This window comes from Heterocephalus glaber, unplaced genomic scaffold, assembly GCF_053883595.1.
Source record: "Heterocephalus glaber isolate CG9 unplaced genomic scaffold, H.glaber_assembly_v1.0 deba00000331, whole genome shotgun sequence".
NCBI classification, from domain to species: Eukaryota; Metazoa; Chordata; class Mammalia; order Rodentia; family Bathyergidae; genus Heterocephalus; species Heterocephalus glaber.
Window position 1 is genome coordinate 60,744,272 of NW_028258142.1, and position 17,493 is coordinate 60,761,764.

Genomic DNA, 17,493 nt, shown 5'->3' on the forward strand with positions numbered 1-17,493 from the left:
CTCACCTGAGGCATGGTCCAGTGGGGGGCTGGGCGCTGACGGCACGGCAGCGTTACACAACTGCCAGGGTTCCCGGGACCTGCTGGGCACAGCTGGGCGCCAGGTTGGGGTGCACGGCCAAAGCACACGAAGTTCCAAGCACTTTCATCACAGAGCTGAAGCCTCGCTGTTATACAACAGCAGCACAGATTTATCACCCTTCGGGAACTATTTCCCCCATAATGTTTCAAGAGATCTTAGATAACAAAAATAAAATAAGCTTCAAGGGAAAGACAAAGAAATCTTGTTCTAGAACAAGACTCAAAACAATAAAAAGAGTCAGAAATTGTTCTACTTTCAAAACGATGTAAGATACGAATGTAACACAGGCAGGGTCTAAAAGCAGTGTTTTCCCAAAAGGGTGAGATTCATATCTAGACCCTTGGAGAGCTGTGTCCAACTCTAGCCCAGCCCAGGAGCCAGACTTCGGGGCGATCTACAGGGCAGAGCTGGGGTTCTGAGGGGACAGCCTCCCCTCTGAAGTCCGGAGTCAGGCCTCAGTGCGGGCACGACTCAGGGCACATTAGTCAATGCAGACAGAAGGCACCTGGAAGCATCTTGACTCGGGCGGGGCAGGATGAGTATCTGCTAAATGAAGAGGAGCTGTCTCCTCCAGGTGCTCCCCTGGGCCAGACCCCACCCCGCAAGGTGCCTGCATGCGCCCTGTAGCTGTGTCCCCCGGGGAACACAGGGTGGCCTGGGGTGACCGAGGATCTCCAGACACCTACACACTTGTGGCTGCCGTCCAAGGCTACGTGGGCCCCAGTTCCTGACTCAACTGTGGGGTTAGGGTTACAAGAGGCAAACGTGCTGCGGATTCAGATTTCAACAGAAGGCCCCCACACCTGACTGGCTGGCCAGTGGCGGCCCCACCCAATACACTGCCTCGCTGGCCGCCTCAAGTTCTCATCCGAATCTGCAGGCCGAGGCCCTGGGTCCTCTCCAGTGCAGGGACCTGCAGGAGCTGGAGCGGGACACTCAGCACCCTGCTAGGGAGGGAGGCTCCCTGCCGGCGCTCGCAGAGGGTGTGGGAGTTCACAGACGATTCTGAAGATGACCTCCAAAGACGAGGTTCTATGCGATCAAACACTTTACTATGTCTGTAAACCCTGCCCAGGCCGGATTGGAGGGACGCGGCTAGTTTCCGAGCCGCTGCTCACCTAGCGTTCTAAGACTTCAGGCAGTGAGGAGGGGGCAGTGTGCTGGGGCTGGGCCCCTGTCTGTCCCCCGCCCTGAAGCCCAGCTTAGTACGAAGCACTCTTCCAGGTCACCCGCCAGCCCCAGGGTGACTCGCCACCTCCCACTGCAGCTCAGGTCAGGAAACCAACCAGTGCCAGGTCCCCGAGAAGGAGCTGAGAGGACAGAGGGGCTCTACCCCTCGCCCCTGATCTTTAGGGAAGCACAGAAGTCTCCTCATGGCTTCCAACTCATGACAAATCAGACCACTGAGAGAGTCCTGCAAAGTGAAAGCGTCGCGAGGCGCCCCGGAAGGAAGTGGCTTGTGAGAGGCGCCCGATTCAGGAGGCCTGGGCCCGGCAGCCGTGCTCGCTCCGGCCACACACCCAGGTATGGAGCTGGACTTCCGCACCGCTGCCCCGGGCTGGGCAGACAGGACATGAGTGTCAGTGCTGGCCGTTCAGAAAACGCACCTTTCTCTAGGGTGGGGCGGTGACTGAACAGCCACGTAAACGAGACTGCTCACAAAGTGCAGCCTAAGCAGACACCCCTGACCTCCTCTGGAAACACTGCAGCACCAAGCCGAGGCACTGCGGGGGAAGGGCAGCTGTGTGTTGGCGCCGCTCACAGCCCTGAGCTTTCCACACGAAGCCGGCCCCGGGGCACATGGACTGGCGGGAGCTCAAGAGCCAGCGCCTCCCGGCGGCAGCTGCCCTGCCCTCGCACGCACCAGTCCATCAGCCCCGGCGGGGTCTGAGACCCTGAAGCCGGAGCACAGGCGACAGGTGTACGCCTAAAACCCCCCAGCCAGAGTATGCATCCGAAACCCTCGGTGTGCTTTTAGAAACCGCCAAGTTCTGGTTTGCTGGTTTTACGTTTTGATACAAACATTCACCCTTTTCTAAATGCCTTTAAAGAAAGCATCTATTTCACATTTTTATAGGAAACTCTAGATAAAAAAATTAATTTATATTTTTCCTCATATGACTTCAAGACAGGAATGTCTTATGCAATCACAGAAGAGTGGACTGCAGGCACTTTTCTCTCTCATACACCCAATAAAAGGCCTGTTTCAAATCAGTAGTTTAGCTTTCAAAAGACTTGGCTGACCATAAAAACCATAACACTTTTAAATAACTTTTCTACCTCAAATACTACATGAGATGCTAAGAATATGAAACCAAGTACATTATTTTCAATCTAGTTTTTAAAAAAATTCTCAGTTCAAAGCAACTTCAGTTTTTCTCCCAGGCAGCAGTGACAACTTGTCAAATACCAACAAAAGGAAAAGGCAGAGAGCCAGCTCAGAGCCAGGCGCGAAGTGTCAGATGCGCCACAGTGCTGCACGGGCCCGGACAGAGCAGGGCCACTAGGCAGGACGAGGGGCATCGCACCTGCACCAGGGCCAGGCCAGGGGACTCACCAGGAGCCCCGGGGGGGCCTTGCCACGGTAAATGCCTCTACGCTCACTGACGGGGCTCTCGGGAGCCTCCTCCCCGTCTTCACTCCCATCTTCTAAGTGAAACATCTTAGAGGGGAGCTGCTCACGAAGCCTGTCTCTCACCGAGTGAAAGGACAGCCAAAACAGAAAGCTCTCTGCTGACAGCCAAGTGCTGCTCTCAGCACACACGGGACAGGGTTGAACTGAAAGGAAATGGTTCTATAAAAAAGCAATGCACACACAAGTTTACCAATGAGATTTGCTCCAAGCGCCCCATCCCCTTCTCTGCAGGGAGATAAGCAGGGCACGGGGTGGCCGTGCCATGTGTTGACACTGATAGGTGCCGGGCCTGCCCAGTTGCACATCGGCCAGCACAGCTTCCGTCACAGGACAGGGATTGAGTTCAAGATTCCCCAACACAATCACAGCGTCACTGGCAGAAGTAACAACAGCTGTGCATATGGAAACACAACCACGTTCGAACTAGTCTCCTAAGGAAATAATCGACCATCTTTTCTGAGCATCAGGGGCCTGCCCGGGCTATACCTGCTTCGTGGAGCTCAAGTGCTGACTATTTTTATTTCATCACACTGCCATGACCAGTACTTTTCATGATTCTGTGAGACGATGGTGCTCGGCACTGAAAACAACAAACAAAACTCAGCAGACTTAGAGGGTGCGCAGCCCCACGAGCTCCTCGAGAGCTCTCAAGTTAGCATAAAGTAACTTCAACTCAATGCCTCTAAAACCCTAGAACACACAGCACTCACAGGCAAGATATCTTAGATTTTTAATTAAAATCTATCTTGTTCCAGTCATTTTCTAGGGCAGCCTGTACCCTACAAATGCCCGTCAGGCACAGGCAGCCGCTAAGCGAGTGAGGTGGGCAGTACCAACTGCCCAGGGCTCCAGCTGGAAGACGTGGGATGGGGAAAAGCTGAAATAATCTCATACATTTTTATATAACACTCTTTAAGTGATAATATTTTATAGACTGAGTTAGATAAGATGCTGCATTTTCCCCTTTTCAATGTGACCAATGGTGTTCACGCCAAATCTCCACTGCAGCGCTGCTCTGGGCCGGAGAGCATCCTGAGCTGGGGGCAGGAGGGAACTCAGGCTGCACAGGGGATTTAACCCACCAGCTGTGCTTTGCCTCCTCTGCATGCATTTCAGGGTCTTCACATTAAACCTTTTCTACCTCCAAATTTCACAAAAAGACAAAATTTCCAAATGTCTGACCAAATAAGAGGGGATGGGAGTGTTTAATACAGCAATACACCACCAAATTACACAATAAAGTGATATTAAGTGGCAGACTTAAAACCAGTTTCATCCAGACTAGAAACAGGAGACGTGTCTGGGATCCGCACTCCCCTGCTTGCTCGCTGTCCAGCCTGTGGATGGGGAGGAGAATGGGGGACAGGCCTGGCCCAGCCACATGGCCCTCTCCACAGAGAACAGGCCATGGACAGCAGCCCCTCCTCAACCACCGTGGTTCAGGTGCCTGGCATCACAGTGTCACAAAAACCTTGTGGTGGGTGCTGCACCATGAGGAGGACATGGAGGGGAAAGGAGAAGGTAGAGAGGACAGAACAGGACAGGGAAGACAAATGACCTACAGAGATGAAGGGGAGAAAAGGAAAAGTCAGAAACAAAACGTGAGGAGACGTGAAAAATATGGAAGTAGACAGCAGAAGAAGAGGGAAACTGTAGGGAGGAGGCAGATGGGAAAGAAAAAGAAAAAGCTTATCTCCCCCTAGCTGAAGTGGAAGGAAATTGAGGCCCAGAAAGGTCAGGCAATGGGCCAGTGTCCCCCACCTAGCTCCTGGCTCAGCTCCTTCCCCCACTGCGCCCAGAGGAGACCCAGGAGGCCGCACCCCTGGAAGGGGAGGCAGCGGACGGGAAACAGGAGCCAGTGGGGGCGAGGCCAGGCAGAGGGCAGGGGGCAGGGGGCACGAGCCCGGCGTGGCTGTTACACAAGGTGGCCCCAGCTGCCACCGGGCCTCCGCCCACCTCGGTGTTGCGTCCCTGTCCGGGCGGTGACTCACCGGAGGCTGTGCCTGCAGCGGAGCAGGAGCCTTGGCCCCTCAGAGGTGAGCTCACCTCCCGCCTCCCCGCACAGACCGGGCACTGTCCAGACCTCCACACCGGGACTCGGTGTTCTGGCCCAGTCCCACCCGAGTGGTGCCACTTTCCAGCCCAGCCGCGTTCCACAAACAATTTCACAGTAAAGGGCGGTCAAACTTCTCACCACAGACTAAAACGAAAGCAACAGGCTAAATACTGGGAAAAGCTTTTAATGATTTTTTTTAAAGGGGGGCTGGAAGCTGTCTTTTCTAAGTCATGGGTCTTTCAAAACAGTCTAGCTTAGAGAAACAATACCAAAAGTTACCCAGGGTTATCAGACTCTTACCCAGATTCCACAAGTGATAACGACGCTAAATAAAATTTAACTTTGCTCATTTCTTTTCCACTACTAATCCCTTAAGCATATGAGATGAAGCTAAAGAATTTTTTAAGAAAGTGTAAGGAATTGCTTAAAACTTCATTACCTGAAATTTGCTTATTTGAAGTTGTGCAAAATTAGTTCAACAGAAAATATTTTTAAACCACAAGCTGTCCTGTTTACCAAAAAACACAGACACTTGTACTCCACCCAGTGGCCACATTGTGGAATAGCAACACCTCCAGGATTACCAATGAAGGTATAAAAAACCATGTTTTGATTGATTACGAAAAAAAGCATGATGAAAATATTTTTAAAGCCTCAGCTACAAAGAACTCCATGATCTCTACCATAAATATTCCATAGTGAAGAAATTAACTCAGGGGCATTTCTGCATTTTCATGACAAAGGGACCTGTGTAAAAAAGGACCACAGCCTACTTGAAACATTTAAATTTGGAGCCACATGGTTCTCTTTACCACCAAAGCACATTAGGTGTTGGTCTCTGCAACTCACTGTTGAAACTAGGAAAATAGCCCCAAAGGGTCGATCCCCAGACAGGGCTGGCAGGTAAACTCCTCTGCGCCCAGGTGAGGACCGCAGTCTGCTCGGGTCCCAGGCTGTAGACACCACACACCTCCCAGGGGCAGCCCATGGACCAAACGCAACAGGCCTTTCCAGGTACCGACAGGAAAAACGGGTGTCTCCCAAAGTCAGAGGCCTAGCTTCCAGCGGCTGGAAGATACAAACCTCATGGAGACTCCTCACCTATCTTCAAAATTCACACACTTTACATTCTACTTTGAAATGCTGTGTTTTCTTTTTTTTTTTTCCCTCATTCAAACAGTTTTATTCATATTAACCTAAAGCTAGATCAACCTAAGTATCTTCCAACAAATGAATGAGAAATTAAAATGTTCATACTTATGCAATGGATATTACTTGACTGCAAAAAAGAAACAAACTATGATATAACCATAATGCAGATGAATCCAAAATATCTTGCTCAGAAAATTAAGTCCGATACAATCATTCATATTGTATCATTCCATTTACAGCATATGCAGGAAAAGGAAAACTAGACAGAGTGACAGGAAGCTACTCAGTGAGGGCCTGGGGCCGGAGGAGGAATGGGATGTACTGCAGAGGGGCAGAGAAGAACTCTTACATCATCATTGTGATTATACACTTCTGCACATTATTTAGAAGTCCTTAAGCTTTACATTTAAATTCAGTCAATTTTGTGCTAAACCTCATTTGAATAATTTAAAATTTTCAGTGTATGATCAAAGTAGACAGTGAACATTCAAAATGAAGTAAAAATGTAGTAACAAACATGTACGCCTCAGCTTCCATGAAACACTATGTTTTAACATGAAAAAAGTGACTGGTCAAAGTTTTCTCTACCAACTTCAAGGGTTAATATGTCACATTTGTTGCACGGCTCAGGACACCCTTAGACGACAGGCTGCACACACACTGGTTTAAGGAGCTTGACCCAAACAAACCCCCAAGGCCCTACCCCAGGGCACAAAGGTTCTAGGCCAAGCTCTCCCCACTACTTCGAGACAAGAGAGACAACCCTAAGCGTGGCCTGCTGAGGCGTGAGGTGCATCTGATCATTAAGAGCAAGCTCAACAGCCGACAGCCGATATCCAGTGTGGCAATTTCTGGCCGACACTTCCACAAAACGCAGCCAAAACAAGCGGGAAGCCTGCCCTGCTCAGCAGAGCTGCTGGGGTCTGGGTGCTTTTCTGGGGTGAGGTGGGTGGGGAGTGTCCACTCTGTCCCTGTTTCTGTTAAATGCCCGCATTCTCTCGTTTCTCCTCTGAACTAGCAGCCCGCAGGTGATGCACATGAGCGACAGGCTAAGGATACAAGCAACTGTCTGTGATGCGGCTATGTCACCCGATTTCATTCCAAATCAGGGAATCCCACTGAAGCCAAGTCGACTGCTGTCAAATTTTAAAACAGTAACTTGGATTGTGGTGCTTTTCTCTTTCCAGAAACAAACTCTGTGCTGTCAACTCCCACATACAAGGCCGCCCAGGCATCGTGACACTGATTGGGGCATGCAGAGGGGTGGGGTCGGGGACGCAGGTGGCCCCCGCCATCCAGGGAATGGGTGGGAGGTCTCACCAATCGTGAGACAGCTGTGCGGTGGGACCCCGCGTCCCATGCACTTCCGTGAGCGCCTGAGGCCAGTCCTCGGTGTCCTAACTCAGAGTCTCCCACCTCTGGAAAGACAGGCAACGGCTGCCTTATTTGGTGGCTGGCACCTCTTCCCAATTCAAGCCTGAAAGCGCGGCAGTTAGCCAGGACTCTCCTTCTGGCCGTCTCCCCCTGGGAGATGAACGGCCGGGGAGCACAGACCAAGTCCACAGCTGCATTAGGAACCGGGGATTTGCCGGGGACCTTCCAGACCTTCCAGAAACGAGGCCAGGAACGCGAAGGAAGGGTGCACACTCGCCATTCTGGGCACACCACCGGCAGCAGCAAGACCTCCTGGTGTCCGTGGCTGCCATGTACAGAACCCACGACACAAACCTAGGTCTAGGCCGGGGATGTAGCTCAGTGGTGCCGCTGCCTGCCTCACAAGCACAAGGTCCCCAGTGTGATCCCCGGTACCAAAAAACCCCCCAAAACTCCAGGTCTGACGGACCCCAGAGCCCTCAGAGCCCTGCCTGTAACCGTATTGTTGACCTTTACTCCACCCAAGCCACCGGGATGTGTGGCAGTGGAAACGACCATCTGCAGGCGAACCTGCAGCAGCCCTGTTTGTCTCTGCAGTGAGCTCGCTCTCCCACTTCTTCTCCTCCAAACTTCCAAGCTTCCCAACCTCTAACTGCACCCCACCACTAACAACTGCTGCCAGAACGTGAAACATTTCATATTCTCACATACAGGTTTACTTGTGTTCCTCAGGAAATGAGGAGCACAAGCGACTGATATATTTTGCAAAGGGAATAACTTAGGGAACTGACTTTCACAATGATAAAGAAATTCTAATGCTACCTTTAAGTCCGTACCATTAAGTCCGTTACCATAATGGTGAAATTTAAATTTTAAAAAATCTGAACTCTTAGACTGTTGCTTTCAAAAGCTGAATCTACCCACCTCAACCTAAAGTTCAACTAAGATGCATAAGAGAAAGAGAAGGAAGCAGTAATGCTCAGTTTTACGCACATGGCGATGGACACAGCTGCAGAGGGAAGGAGCTGCTGCACCCACCCCTGTGGGTGGGGTCCCAAGTAACTCGCTCAGGGGTAATGAAGGAAACCTGCAGCACTGGTCACTTAGCCACTCTCGGGTGACACGCCGGCGAGGTCTAAAGCCTGCCCACACAGCACCCACCACACCGGGAGCCACGGAGCCAAGAGGGCCTGCAGTGGCACCAGGAGGACCAGCATGGGACAGGGTGGGCCATGGCACAGTCCCCGGAGGGGCTCTTGGGAACAGGCTGTGAGTATATACAAGTCATTAGCCTTTATAATGAAGTAATTTTACTCAAGTTTTTCTTACACTTTAATCACGAAGATTCTGAATGTGAAAAAGAGTAACCATAAAGGGTAATTTAAGCTAACTGCTCATGAGAAATTATATGCTAAGCCACATATATGGAAGTATTTATTTGGAAATCTTGCAAGAAAACACAAACCTGGCAGCCTAACTTTACTTATTCGGAGTCACACCCTGTAGCTGGGCCTTTCCTTTTATCATCTGAGTTAGTCAACTTCTGTGAGAGACAGGTTTGCTGATCCCTGTATTGCATAGGTGAACAGACTTCCAAAGAGGCATTGTATATCCAGGGCCAACCACATGGCTTAAAAGCGCCAAAGCGAGGACACGCAACCCTAACACACCTGGCTTCAAAGCTCGAGATATCTTCCACAGCACCTTCTTGGACTTACATTGAAACTCAGATTTGACATGACAGGTATTTAAAAAATCTATGTCATGAACTTAAAGGCACAAAAACACCTAGTAAGTTTTTACTGAGGAGGTGAAAACTCGTACAATTAAAATTTCAAAACATGACTGAAAGCAATTAAAGATGACCTAAGAGGAGAGAAAAGCAACCATGTTTACAGACAGGAATACTTAATATTGTGAAAAGGCCAGTATCACACAAAGTAATCTACAAGTTCAAAACAATCCCCGTCAAAAGCCCAAGTCTCAGATTCATACATGGTTACCAGGAGTCCTGTACTGAAAAGGAACAAAGGTGGAAGATCTGTATTTCTCATTTTCTTTTTTTGGTACCAGGGATTGAACTCGGGACCTTGTGCTTATGAGGCAGGTGGCAGGCAGCGGAACCACTGAGCTAAATTCCCGGCTCTTAATTTCTAAACTTATCTTAAAAGCACAGTGATGCAAACAAAGAGGTACTGGCGTAAAGACAGAGAGCAGTGGAATAGATCCGAGAGTCCAGAAATAACCATCTATGGCCAAGTGACTTCTGACAAGGAGGCACATCAATTCCAGGAGGAAAGAACAGTCTCCCAGACAGATGCATGGTGCTGAGACAGCAGGCTTCCTTATACAAAGGAATGAAGTAGGACCCCACCTCAAACCACATACAAAAATTCAGTCGAAATGCATCAATAATCTACATGGAAGAGCTCTTAGAACAAAACATGGGGTGCCCCTCATGACCTTGGATTCTGCAAATGATTCTTAAATATGACACCAAGAACACGAATGGAAAAAGCAGATAAACTAGATGTCATTAAAATTAAAAACTTTTTTTTTTTTTGCATCAAAGGGCGTCAAGAAAAAGATACTGTATGGAATGGAAAAATTACTTGCAAACTATATATTTGGCAAGAGTTTAATACTCAGAATATATAAAGAACTACAACTCAACAAAAAAATTTTATGGGCAAGGGATTTGAATAAATGTCTCTTCAAAGAAGATATACAAATAGCTGAGAAATACACAAAGACATGCAACACTATTCATCATCGGAGAGATGCAAACCCCAACCCAGTGAGATACTATGTCACACTTGTGAGGATGGCCACAAGGAAAAGAAGTGTGGGCCAGGGATTTAGCTCAGTGGCGCCACCACCTGCCTCACAAGCGGAAGGTCCTGAGTTTGATCCCCGGTACCAAAAAAAAAAAAAGAAAAGAAAGAAGTGTGGGCAAGAAGGCAGAAAGTGAGATCCTGGTGCACTGCTGGGGGAATGCAAACGGTGCAGGCCCTGTGGACAACAGTCTGACGGTTTCTCAGAGAGCTGCATGTAAACAGGCCTGTCATCCAGCAATCCCACCCTGAGGCAGTGACGTGAGGCATGAACAGCAGGGCCTCAAACAGATCCATGTACAGCAGTGTTCTCGGCAGTGCTGTTCACTAGGGCCCATCACGGATGGAGTTTAGGTGTGAAAACCCGAGGCAGCTTGGCTGAGCCCGAAAACATGCACAACCGCGCGGAGCCAGGAGTGCGAGACCTGGGCAGAGAGCAAGACTCCACCTCAAGGACAGAAACAAAACCAAGAAGAAAAGTGGATTACAGAGTAGCTGAGGGGGTCAAGGAAAAGTTTTGGGAACAGTGGTGATGGCTGCAAAACATTTTAAAAATAATGACTGCCACTAAAAATCACACGTGTGAAAATGGTTACAAGTTTCATATTAACATTTTATCATAACAAGAAAAATATGCAGTGAAGCATTCATTGAAATCTTTTTTTTTTTGGTACCGGGGATCGAACTCAGGTCCTTGCGCTTGTGAGGCAGGTGCTGGAACCACTGAGCTAAATCCCCGGCCCTCACTGAAATCTTAATGCCTGTATGACCCAGAGTTCAAAATATTAATTCTTGGTTATAAATATGATCTTCTATCCCCACTAAAATGCTGTCAGACGAGCAACTCATTGAATATCATAGCCTTCAAACTCTGACCTAAAAAACAAACTTCCTTCCTTTGGTGGTACTGGGGAGCTTCTGAGGGGGCAGGTGGATCCCAGGACTCCAGAAGCCTGAGGCAAGAGAATCACAGGTTCAGTCCCAGCCTGGGCAACTCAGCGAGATAGACCCTGTCTCAAAATTAAGTGATTAATTGATTTTTTTAAAGGGCTATGGATGTACCTCAGTGCAAGGGCCTGGGGATCAATCCCTAGAACCACACAAACTTCTGGATTATCTCCATGTACCCTTCTAGGTAAAATAATCGGACATGGTGAAAACTAGTTTTCTGAGCACTGCTTTCTACTAAATAGAAACCTGGTTTTCAGCACGACTACAGTGACCCTCAGCAATGATGCATTAACAAAGTGTAACTGTCATTCTGTGTATCTTATGCACAACAGAGCTTCCTTGGTCAAAGCAATCACACTGCAGCAAAGCAAATCCATTCGGATTGACTACTTCCTGACCCAAGTGCTGAGCTCTGGCCTTGGAGGACCGTCCTTGGTCCTTGCTCATTTTCCAGCTGAGCGGTGGGAACCGCCGTCTTTACAGAGCACACACACGGGTCTGGCTGGAAGACCTGCTAAAGCCCTGGCTGCAGATGCGGCCCCACAAGAAAGAGCCCGAATTGAGTCCTAACTTTCTGGAGGACGAGAGCATACAGATTCGGAGAAGTCGTCACTTTCAGCCAAAGCAGCTGCACAAGCGAGTTGGCCTTCCTCGGAAACAGCAGCCCCGACGCGAGGCAGCGCGGACAGTGTGCAAAAGCATGCCTGCCGCTCAAGGGATGCTGTGGAAATAAAACAGGCAGCGAACCCATCTTCTCCAGTGCCCACTGAGGCCCGGCACCGGCCCCTATGCAGGTGGCACTGGGTCGCACATCTGCACAGACCCCAGGAGCGCTGGCTGGCTGGAGAGCAAGCACCCACTGAGGCCCCTCATCGTGCCTGCCCACCGCAGCAGCCCTGTGCGGCAGGACACCGGGGGAGGACGCGGCTGCAGGGGGCAGGGATGGGCAGGCGTGGGGTGCTGCCCAGCACCCGGCCTCCCACCACACGCACAGCCTCCCCCGAAGCTGGCACAGCCAGGAAGGGCTCTGGTCACTTCTGCACGCGCCCAGGGGGAGAAGAGGCGCCAGTGTAGCACGCAGGTCTGTGCCAGGCTGGCCGGTGGGGCTCTGGGGCGGGGCGGGTGGGGGACGCACACCAGCAGTCGGCCTCCTCGGCTTCTGCTCTGGAGCGCCCCAGCCCTTGGTACCCCTGCCCCCATAGCAGAGCCTGGCACCTGAACTAGTGGCTATGTAACAGATCTGCTCTGCCCTCTTAGGGAAAAGGAAAAAGAGCTGAACACCCAAGGCCCAGGCCGAAGCAGGTGCTTCAGGGCCAGCTGCCAGGCTCACTCAGTAAGCGGCTGGCCGGGAAGGACGCAGGGCTTCCCACGCCTCAGTCCCCACTGCGTCCAGTACTTGGCTTCAGCCTCCGAAGCCCCCGACCCGTTTCCCAATCAAACCCCTCTCTTCAGCCTCTGCGGGCCAGGGTGAGCCCAACTCCATGTCAGCCACAAGTGACAGACCCTTCATGGGGCAGAGGTCCCTCAGGGTGCACCCCGCACCCTCCTCGCCCATGGCACACTGAGCTTCCTCAGGAAGCACCGCCTGCCATCTCTGTACTCCGGTCTGTCGTGGGGACCCGGCCAGCGACCACGGGGCTGAGAGGCGGGGGTCTGTGCTGGCTCAGGCCACCCGTCGCAGCAGTGCCAAGCAGAGAAAGCTCCCAGGGCAGCGGAGCCTCAGCAGGAAAGTGTGCAGCAGAGTGCAGGGAAAGGCAAGGAGGCCTGGGGACGCTCCCAGCAGGAAGCTTGGGCCGGGCAGCAGGTACCCTGACCCTGCAGGCCCGGCCCTCTTCACTCTTCAGGTCCTGCCCACCTTCCAATGACGTCAAAAACAGTGTGGGGTAAAATGAGATGACTCAGAGGCGAAGTTATTAAACATCAGAACCAGCAGAAATTTCAGCAGTCACACAAGTCTGAACAGAAATCTCCAGCCGTAATCTAAAAACTATTTTCCGAGGGTTTCTTTCTGATCTGTAGGAAGACTGATATGACTAAAAGCATCTTTGAAAAAGATGACAAGAAAGGAGAAGGGAGGCCATTAGACAAGAGGACAGACAGGAACTGGGTAACAGGTGTAAGGGGGTGAGGGGGGTACGAACAAAAGACATTAAATGAAAGGAACCCCCCAAAGAAGTGAAAATTGGGGAGGGCAGGGTGTATGGGTAAAATGACTAAAGTTTGTTATATGCCTGAATATATGACTCTACCAAAATAAAGCCCATTATTCTGTATAACCAATATGCATTAATGAAAAATAAGATACAAAAGAAAATTACCATCTATAGACTCCCCATTAAATGTGCTCTTACGGGGTGAATTATGTTCTCCTCCCAAGAGGAGAGTTTAATCCTAAAACATCAGAATGTGACCTTGGTGCCCTGGTACTCAACTACTTTCAATCTTCAAGTTTGATCTCCACACATGATGCAAAAATTTTGTCTGGGTACTTGTCGTTTGTTTGGTACTCAACACGCTAGCTGGAACTCTGGATGTCGACTGCCTTTCTAGGAGTCACATTCCAGATGCAGTGGTACCTTGGTTCACAAACTTAATTTGTTCCCCGATTCTGGGCCCAACTCTTCTGTCTGCAAACCGAGGTATTAATGTACAAAGATTAGGCTCTGCTACCGCAGTCCTATCCAAACAAAAGTCATACAGCCTCGATGGTTCAAATTCATAAACACATGCAGTATGCAAGATCCATACAAAAAGTCGCTAATGTCGACACTAAAGATAAAAGTTGTAGCTCAAGGAAGAAATGCTAAGCACAGATTTTTCTCTTCTTGGCATAAAAAAAATCTTTCAACTAAACATTCTTACACTAAAAACACAAGCAAAGAAACTCTGAGACATGTCCCTTGCCTGTCGCTCACTCAGGCAGTACCCTCCCCCCAATTCATAAACTCTTGCTTTAGTTTTTAACTATGGCAGTGTACAAATCGCAGCACTCTGGGATGTGGACCAGAGGCTCACAAGTTCAAGCCCATCCTGAGCAACTTACTGAGACCCTGTCTCAAAAAAGGGATGGGATGTAATTTAGTGAGAAAGCCCTGGATTCAATCCCAGTACGGCAAAAAATAAAAACAAAACAAAATGAACTTCCTCATTCTGTACAAGGAGACTGAATTTCCCTACAACTCTCAAGCTACTTCCTGTCATTGCTTTATTTTCCTGTTGCTGATTCCTTTTTCCCCCTTCTGCTTAACTGCTCACCGTGCCTGGTGCATTCCTTCCACTGGACCTTCTAGCATTGTTGCTTCATTGTCTCTAGGACTCCTTGAGAATTTCTTAGAGTTGCTGGTTTGGTGGTCATGAATTTCTTAGGGTGCTCTTTGCCATAGAAAGACCTTATTTCTCCATTAATTTTGAGAGAGAGTTTTGTAGGATACATCAGTCTGGGTTGGGAGTTGTTTACTTTCAGGGCTTGAAACCCTTACTTGAAGCTCTCCCGGGTTTAAGGTTTGAGAAGTCCGGTGTAATTCTAATGAGTTTACCTTGCTTCCTTCTCTGTGCTGGACTTGAGATTTTGACTATGATGTGTCAGGGACAGGTTCTTTTCTGACCATGGCTGTTTGGGGTTTTGGATTCTGTGCTTCATAATCTGCACACTAAATTCTTTCCCTGTATTTGGAAAGTTTTCTGTTATTGTTTCTGAAAACAGGTGTTTTGGTTTGTTTTTTAAAATGCCATTTGTGCTGTCATCTGATTTTCCACTGAGTCCCAGTCAATCTTAGATTAGTCTCACTGGCATCATCTAGTGGCTGTTGGATCCATTTTTCACATTCTCTTGTTTTTAAGGTATATTTGAGTAACTGGTCACCAACATCAGCACTATCTTCGAGTTCTGACACTGTCTCCATGCTGGCTGTTTTTGTCCACACTTTCCAAAGAACTTTTAACCTCCTGGATTTGTTGGCACCTTTCCATGGACTCTAGGTCTTTGCTGAAGCAGTCATTCATGTTTTGTACCATTTAATTTAGCTCTGCTAGCTTTTCATTGGTGTCAGCTGTAAACTTGCGGATTGTTTTGCTTATTATGACATTACCTCAAGTTATTTCCTCTTGCCAGGCAAATTACTGATCCTTTTATCTCATGTTTTATCATTTCCAATAATTCAGCTGTGTGGCTTTTAACCTGCTCCCCTTTGACATCCCATGGGTCAGCTCTGGAGGAATTGGGAGTTTTTCAAGGCGTAGCCTCATCTTCTCATGTTTCTATTCTTGTTTTTTTGTTTGTTTTTGTTGTGTGCTGAGATTTGCGGGTTGGTTATAGTGGAAAGACCGTGGCGGTAGAATGAAGACCTCTTTAGTTAGTGTGTTTTACAGTGAGACACTCTGAGTGTGGATAACCGAAGGCCTTTGCTTCTGTCCCAGGATCCAAATGTCTCTGAATTTAGGAAGGGAAATTGCAGTATGATTGCCTCAGTGCCGGTTCCCTGGGAATGGGCCTCAGGATTATTAATGACACAAAGGCAATCCGGATATTTGCACACAGAGAAAACCAATTAATAGCAACAACTACGCCTCCCTTGTAATAGGAACCAAATCAGCAACAATAATAGAGTCAAAGACAAACTGGATATTGACATACCCTAAAAACCAGTAATATACCACCCTTAATCATAGAAACGAGATCTACAGTTCTAAATAAACACTAAGACAAACCAAGTATTGACATACAGTAAATGTCTACTAAATACAACAACTATATCTCCACTAACAACAGAAAAGAATTCAATAGTAATAGTATAGAGTTTACTATCTAAAGACTAATAAAGCTTAATGATTAGACTAGTAAAGATCAGGGGGAGGAAACGGAAGAATCCAAAAAGTAAAATTTGAGAAATTAATCAATGGAAGATAAGGAGAGAAAGGTGAGCTCAAGGGTCCTACTAAGGGGTAAAAGCAAATTAATATTAAATCAAAGTAACAGAAAAAAAAAGAAAAATGAGCAAAACAAAGGAAAAAAAAAAAGAAAAATAAGTAAAGAAAAAAGGAAGAAAACCCCAAACTCCCAAAAACCAAAGAAGGAAAAAGAATAAGGGGGGGAAAAAAAAGAGTAAAAGGAATTCCTCTGTATTTTTGAATGAATGTTTCTTTCCAGGAAGTCAGCAGTCAGTTTTCTTCAACAAACTTCCTGGCCCGGGTCTTGAGGCGCCCCTCCTGGCCCCAGAGGTCCCCGTCCCCACAGACTGGAGCATGCCATGAGGTGAGTCGTGTCAGACCACGCGGCCCCTAGGAACCTGGCCTTGGTGGGTCGCAGACCGCGCCCTTCTGGAAGCCGCACTCCCTGGGCCAGGCTGGGCTGGGCCAGGCTGGAGCTTCTCCACCATGTCTGTGTCTGGTCGGCCCCGCCCAGAGACGCTGCCCAGGGGACAATGGAGACCCTGAAGTGAAGCTGCCCGCCCGGTGGTTGCTCTGTGGCTCCGTCTAATGCTCGCTCCCAAGGCGAAACCTCCTCTCCAGTACGGAGATTTCTTCTCCAAGGCCAGTGTGCGGGGAGTCCCTCTGAGTAGAACCTTGCTCGCGCTTCTGTAGCTCAGTGGCCATGGGCTCTTCTTGGGCCGGAGCTGCTGGCCTGTGTTATTTCTCCCGGCTCACCTTCTCTCCCAGGACGCTGGCCTGTCCGCGATCAGGCCGGGCGGTTGCTCGGTACCTCTGTGCCCCTCGGCGAGAGGGAGCCACAGGCAGAGGGCCTTGGGGTGGCAGGCGCAGTGGCCGGTGAACCCTCAGCTTCCCTGGGTCCCCACCTCTGTGCCCAGCTCGGCTGAGCTCATTTAACGCTCAGGCTCGGTCCGCTTCCCCTCCCACTCGCTGGTGGCGCCCGGGACTCCGCACAGCTAACCTGTCTGGAGCTGCTGTCGCAGTCTGCAGGCATGCAGTTCCTCCGGCTGGGTTCCCTGAGACTCCAGGCTGTTCTCCAGGTCCCCCAGACCCACACCACCGCTCTGTTGGGTCAGGGGCGTGTTACGCGCAGCGCCCCAATCATCCCTGGCCTCTGCCCTACTGTCCAAGCTGGTGGCTCTGGTCAGGCTGCGGCCCTGGCCTAGTCAGTGCCTGGCCCCAGAACCCTCCGGGCCTGTGGTCGACACACTTCCCCCCAGAACCGGCCCAGCAGTGAGTACTGCTAACCCCGGGCTGCAAGAGGGGACACTGAGCAAGCAGGTGTCAGAAATACATTCACGAACTCGGAAATCCCTAAGGCCTGAGTGCACGCATGCGCAATGAGAGGCTCCTCCTGCTAAGTCATTCATTCATTCAGTTACCGGAAGTAAAACCGCATTAGAGGAGGCGTAGCCACAGACGTAGCCGCCAAGTCAGTCAAACAACACCTCCAAAAAGGCACTTGTTCAAAAGGCAAATCCACT

At 49.5% G+C, this 17,493-nt stretch overlaps 1 protein-coding gene across 8 annotated transcripts in view; it reads right to left on the reverse strand.

The window, feature by feature from the left end:
• Window positions 1-17,493, reverse strand: part of Lpin2 (lipin 2) — a 68,433-nt gene that overhangs the window by 44,860 nt on the left and 6,080 nt on the right. For 3 of the 8 annotated variants that reach the window (XM_087194353.1, XM_087194352.1, XM_087194351.1), the window contains exon 1: window positions 2,639-2,864. The exons of 2 other annotated variants lie outside the window; for them this stretch is intronic. In XM_087194353.1, coding sequence (XP_087050479.1) covers window positions 2,639-2,743 — 105 coding nt within the window. In that variant the 5' untranslated portion in view covers window positions 2,744-2,864. Of the gene's footprint in view, window positions 1-2,638; window positions 2,866-17,493 lie in introns of those variants that run through there. 3 more of the 8 variants (XR_015444523.1, XM_087194372.1, XM_087194368.1) reach the window with 3 other exon arrangements.